General features: G+C 40.4%; 1 protein-coding gene across 1 annotated transcript in view; it reads right to left on the bottom strand.

Annotated features, from left to right (window-relative positions):
- Nucleotides 1–277: 277 nt before the first annotated feature.
- APIP (APAF1 interacting protein) overlaps nucleotides 278–6195 on the bottom strand; it is a 9100-nt gene continuing 3182 nt past the window's right edge. Inside the window, exons 4-6 of the mRNA XM_015410866.1 lie at nucleotides 4118–4253; nucleotides 1455–1622; nucleotides 278–839 (exon numbers count right to left, since the gene is read on the bottom strand). Coding sequence (XP_015266352.1) covers nucleotides 740–839; nucleotides 1455–1622; nucleotides 4118–4253 — 404 coding nt within the window. The 3' untranslated portion in view covers nucleotides 278–739. The remainder of the gene's footprint in view (nucleotides 840–1454; nucleotides 1623–4117; nucleotides 4254–6195) is intronic.

Raw genomic sequence — 6195 nt, 5'->3', positions numbered from 1 at the left:
GGTTGGGGCCGTCTCCCCCCCCCCCCCGCCCGTGCGCCAGATCTCCAGAAACGCAGGTTCCCTGCACTTAAAGTAGCCGGCAGCCGGCGTTTCCCCTTTAAGAGCAGCTGCGTTTCCCTTTTAAGAACAAAGCTGGCTTTTCCCTGCAAGCTTGCGGAGTTCGCACTTGGGATGAAACACAGGTTGCACACGCTTAAAGGGAGAGATATGGGTGGCTGTGGGTGTTGGGGGTGGGGCTTCCCCAGCCGGCCATCTGGCCGGCGGCAGGTAGAACCCCCCCAAAACGGGGGACCCCTGGCAAACCGGGGGGGGTTTGGCAACCCTAATTAGAACACTTTCTTAGCAAGTACCAGATTACCTGTTCATAAAGCAATACAGGTTTTATTTTTTTTAAATGACAACAGAACAAGACCTTCACATTTTGATAAAGCTATGCTGCCTAAAACATTCTAGAATATGAATCACAAGGAAGACCTCAAGGCAAAATTACTGTCAGTTGTTCTGTGGAATATGGCAGAACCCATGAACCTCAATATGGAGGTGGGAGTTCAGGCTTGAAGGCTTGTCAAGGCTTAATAAACAGGGTAAAATGACACATAATTAGAAACAAAGTGCCTCTGAAACAGTGAAGAATATGTCTTATAAAATACTGAGAGTTATTTAGATACTGAAGCCTAAAAAGCCCCTTGATAAATTGCATTGACACATTAGGGGTGTCTTGGAACAAAGTGTCAAAGTACTAAATAATCCCATTTTCTTCTTTAGGAACCGTAGCAGGATCAAGGCCATGTTGCTTCATTTGTACCGCGATATCAAATAGGTAGTCATAACACTCACACCTTAAATGTAAAACAGAACAAACAAAATCAGAGTTTGGCATCTAGATGACGGTTTTTAAAAAATCACCTCATTTAAGCAACCCTTGATCGTGGCAGAATGACAATATGTCCGTGCCCTCCCCCCCATTTGTGCAACAGTAATCTGGTAACTCCTTTCCCTCCATTAAAAACATTATTCCCAGCCAGTGTGGGGCTGGTACATTTATTATACATATTTTTAAAATTTTATGGATTAGTTGTATTTTAATCTTACTGGTCCTGACCATAATAAATTTGAATTTAAATTTGAAATTATACATATTTGGCAAACAGGATATAATTGCTTTAAGTTTGTTCTCAAATCTCTAAGGCTACCATGAAATGAGGGGTTATGGCACCAGGAATATTTGTAAAAGGATTATGAAGACAGAACAATATGTCTGGGCAGACAGGCCATCTGTTGTGTATGAGGGCCATTCATACCTGATTAGAAGGAAAGAGAGGGACAGAGGTGGGAGGCTGTCATCTGTGGTGGTCCTAAAATCTCCATGTTATCTTTAGTTATACCTGACTGTAACATGGATCAGTACTTGTAGCAGATACCATTACAAGAGCTTTCTTTCTAGGTGTACTCACATTGTCTTGGCTTTTTCCCAAGTTTCTCCCCAAACATAAACTCCATGACGCCTGACCAATACAGCACAGGAATCTGGATAATCATTCATGGCTTGTGCCATTCTCTGCTTCAAGTCCTTTTCTTCAGGTGTGTTCTCAACAACGGGAACGACTAAGGTGTCATCATATCTGAAAAAAATGGTGTGGTTGTTGCTGTTACATTCCCAGTGGAAGACATGTTCTCTTTTAGGTTATTATCACATTGCTTCCTTCTAGCAAACATTAAAAGAGAAGAATTATGTTACGTAATTCTCAGATGCCACAGCTCTAAAATGATCTCTACATAAAGCACAGAGATGATAATGTAATTCTTTTTAAGTTGAAATCAAAGAGATAACAAAATATCAAGCAGGTTTACATTACATCATTTTGGAAATAAGCCTCTGTCTGACATCATCTTTATCCAACCTGCTTCCACATATTCATCACTGCATCAATGCTGGGTAAGGTTGTCTAGAGCATTGGGTAGGACTGTTTGGGAGCATAATACTAATGGGCTCAATTCAGCAAAATCTAAGCACTTAAGTCTAATTGAATTGAATGGAAGTTTAAAATGCTTAACTTTGGATGGATCATGCCAATTATATTGGTTTTTATACACACACACACACACACACACACGCCTTTAGAAAGCAACAGAAGCAAAAGAACTTGTTTAGCATTCTGGGTCAAAGACAAAGTATTGCAAACAGAGCTCCGCTCGCAAAACAGAACTTTCTTGCCCCCCTCCCAAAGCAGTCCACTGTGCCCTTCAAACACTGACTGGGGCTTCAGGAACACCTAGGAACAGTGCTTGGGGGAACTGGTGAAAATCACGCCCCCCTTTGCTGGCAGAAGTGCCCATTTGTTGGCAGAAAGTGAGCACTGGATTACACTCTCTGTTTGTAAACAGTGGCCAGCCAATGCTACAGGAAAGCACAAACTGAGCAATACTAATCCCTTGTTATTGTTCACTTGCACATAGTAGTCATAAGTATGAGGTGAGAATGGAAAGGTTGTATTCTTGCTATGACTGCAAGTAGCTCCAACAGATCTGTAAAACATGAATTTAATAAATTTCTAAACTCTGTATTTATACCAGTGGACATCATCATCACGCACTGTGACAGTGAATTCCAAATTATACATTGTGCAACAATTTCCTTGGATGTTCCTCAGGGGTCATTTCGTAGAAAAAGAGCTAGGGGAACTCATTAGCATAATTCATTAGCATATGCCACACCCCCTGACATCAGGGGCCCGGCGGTGGACCTGCAAGGCCAGCAGGAGTGCGAGGAAGCCCCGCCAAGGCCCTCCTTGGCCCCAGGCAGGCAGGGGTGGGGAGAGGCGGGGAGGAAGCAACTTACCCTCCCTCCTCTCCTGCCTCCTCCTGGCTGAATGAGGGCTGGAAGCGGGGAGGCCGCAAGCAGGGGGCGGGGCTTCGTCATGTGCCCCGCCCCCCTGCACCTCACCCGGGGGAACTGTGTTCCCCCACGTTCCCCCCCGAAATGACCTCTGATGTTCCTGAATTCTTGTATTTTGAATGGAAGTTAACAAAAATATGATCTGACTTCCACTAAACTGATGTTAGGCTCCTAATCATAATTGTTTGCTAGCAGAATACCTATAGCAATTTACGAATTTTGGTTCTGTGAACAAGATGAACCATGTTCGTCAGTGGAATCTGCATAATGAATACCAAAGTGGGATTAAGATTACCTGGAATTTTTAAAAACCATGTTAATTAAAATTTGCAGAATAATGCCTATACAGATACTGGAAACATGCCTGAAATTATAAATAAAACATGACATGACTTTAAACAAAACAAATTTTTTAAAAATCAAACAGATGTTTGAGCTTCATGTTTTAAAATAGGATATAATTAGGAGATATATAATTGTTATATATAAAGATACATGGCTTTAAGCAGGGCTTTTTTAAAAAGAGAGAGAGAGAGAGAGAGAGAGAGAGGTGCTGGAACTCTCTCGAGGGAAATGAATTTTTCAATCTGTATACTGAAAACTCATGAACTTAAAAAAAATTTTTAAAGAATTTTGTTGAAGAGATTCTGGAACTCTGTTCCAGTGCGTTCCCCCGGAAAAAAAGGCCTGGCTTTAAGCCATAGGAATTTCAATAATGCTAGAATACTTTCATATAACCTAGAACACATGCCTGTAGTACATACATAATTAGAGCAACACTGTATTTGTGATGCTTCTGCAGGCATATCACATATTCTTTTGCAGGATTCCCCCCACACTTCCTGTTTATTGCTAACATGCCAATTAAAGTGTACAGGCATCAAATGTGTGAGGTTATTAGAAACTGCTGCATGCTTGTAACGGCACTTGTTAACCAACATTTATAAAACTCAGTAGATGTGGTTTGTGTCTTATATTTTCTGAGAAATGACCAAGTATGTTCTTTCATTTTCTTTTCAGCCAACAGGAAAACACTGGTGCACTTTTTCTTTAGTAAAAAGAAAAACCATTTATGTTGTACCAAATTTGATAAATGTACAAAGATAAAAAAATAATAATTTTAGATTACTTAGGTATGAATTGAGACATAATTCTGAAATGAGTGGTATGTATGTAGGAAAATGCATTATGAACCAGCAGACCTTATCTGTAGAAAATTACCTGAAATATCCTCCAGTGGTGCATTTCTTGATTCCTTTAATCATCTCCTGATGAGTAATCCTGAACTCACTTCCTGTACAGAGAAGAGTGGCCATGACAGCAGCTTTGGAGTGAGTATGGATCACTGCCCCTGCTCCTAAGAGAACAAGTTAAAGGAAGAAACTTCTCTGAATTTTTGAAAAGGAAAATATGACCTGCAAGTTGCCACTGAGCATTTAGCTCCCATCGCTTGTTTCCTCAAACCCTCTCCCTTGAGATGGCAGATGGAAGCTGTGATATTCCGAATGCAAAGCAAGCTCACTACATTGGAGCAACATCCCTCTCCATTAAACATAAGGATCTTCTTTTTATATGTTCTTGAAGTATAACTTGTGTTTCCTGAATAGCCTTGTGAAATCAGAAATTACACTGTACTTGCAGTGTAAATGAAATGTACAATTCTCTTCTTCAGATCAACACAGCAGTCTGTATACTGGGGAAAATGTATAGATTCTCTTCTTCAAATCAACACAGCAGTCTATAGCACTGGGGAAAATGTATAGATCCTCCAGCCTTTCACTAGCTCATTACTGCCAATTCATGGCACCATATTTTGTTCTTAAGCATCACTAACAAATGAGCCTATTAATACATGTTCTTCCATGCTTTCTTTGTAGGTCTTTTCTTTTAAAACAAAAACATTTCTGGCAAGAGGAACGTCAAAATATCCAGAAAAGAAGAACACAAGCCAATGCTCCATGTGTTTCATCAATACTGGCCCAGGACATTAGTAGAAAACTAACAAGCATGTACATGAACAAGAGAACAGCAGTACTTACTGATCTCAGTAGCATATTAACTTTTTGTTAGGCTGATTTAAAAGGTTAAGAAAATAAGATCCAAATAATTAATGCCCATTATAATACTCCCTATTTATTTCTCCCCAAAGATCTTAATATTGGGGAATGCTACAACAAGCAAAACAGCAACCCAGGCAGGACAGCTGCTGTACTTCTAGAACTGTATATATGTAAGGTGAAGAGAAAAGAAATACAAGGAAAAATACTTAAAAATAGAGCTTCCACCTCTGTGTGTGTTGATTTCATTTAAACACCATCCCCTCTTTATTATAAGACATACATCTTCACAATAAAATTCAGAAACAGATCCAGATTCAGTTACGCGAAAACACTTTCTCTTGGTTTCTAGAATTTGCTTTGTACCTGCAAATTGCAGTCCTCTCTGATTTTAAAATTTCCAAAAGATTTTTGAAAGAAAATATGAAATCCAGCTTTTATCACCCTTTACTTGTTACTGTAAACTGCACAGCCTTTCCTATTCACACACACCACCTTGTAGTATCTCTGCCACTCTGCAGCACAACATTCTATCTCCCAGGCCCAACTGTCAGGTCTTCCCCAAGCCACCTGATAACCATGTGGATCAATTGTCAACATGTTTCGACTGATTATTTTCTCTTCAATAGGATGAACACTCATGAACACTGTGTGATATCACAATATATCAGCTAGCAACTTGCACAGCAAGTATTGCTTATTATATGATATTTTAGTGCTTGTTACAATTGCCTTTTACTCGTAAAACAAAAGAAAGGGTTTAGATTGCTGCAGTTATTGCAGGAATTACACAATATTTGGTATAACTACTTATCAGCCATGCTTTTTTTGGGGGGGAATCTCCATTTTATCAATGAAATGCACTGTGATTGCGTCTGCAATTGATGACAACTCTGCCACAAGGTAGGTCAAATGTTAGGGAATTAGATATTGGCTGTGAGGCTTTTGCGAGCTACTTCACAGATAGTCTTGTCGTTCCGCCGTAACCTCCCCACCACACTTGAAACAGTCAGCAAACTCGAGACCCCATGCACATCTTCTGGTCAGGTTTTGGATTATTTTAGTTCACTCAGCCTAGAAGAAGTTGACAAACTGCTCTTAACGTGCCTCCTTGACCTGTGCCCATCGTGGCTCATTAAAGCGGGTTGTGATGGGTTTCAAGGTGCCCTAGGGGAGATCATTAACAGGTTTCTCTTGGAGGGCTTGTTCCCTGGGACACTCAAGGAGGCCGTGGTTCATCCC

Source organism: Gekko japonicus, unplaced genomic scaffold (genome assembly GCF_001447785.1).
Source record: "Gekko japonicus isolate JY-2015 unplaced genomic scaffold, Gekko_japonicus_V1.1 scaffold65, whole genome shotgun sequence".
NCBI classification, from domain to species: domain Eukaryota; kingdom Metazoa; phylum Chordata; class Lepidosauria; order Squamata; family Gekkonidae; genus Gekko; species Gekko japonicus.
Note: the sequence above shows the minus strand (reverse complement) of the source record. Positions and strands in the feature narration are given on the sequence as shown.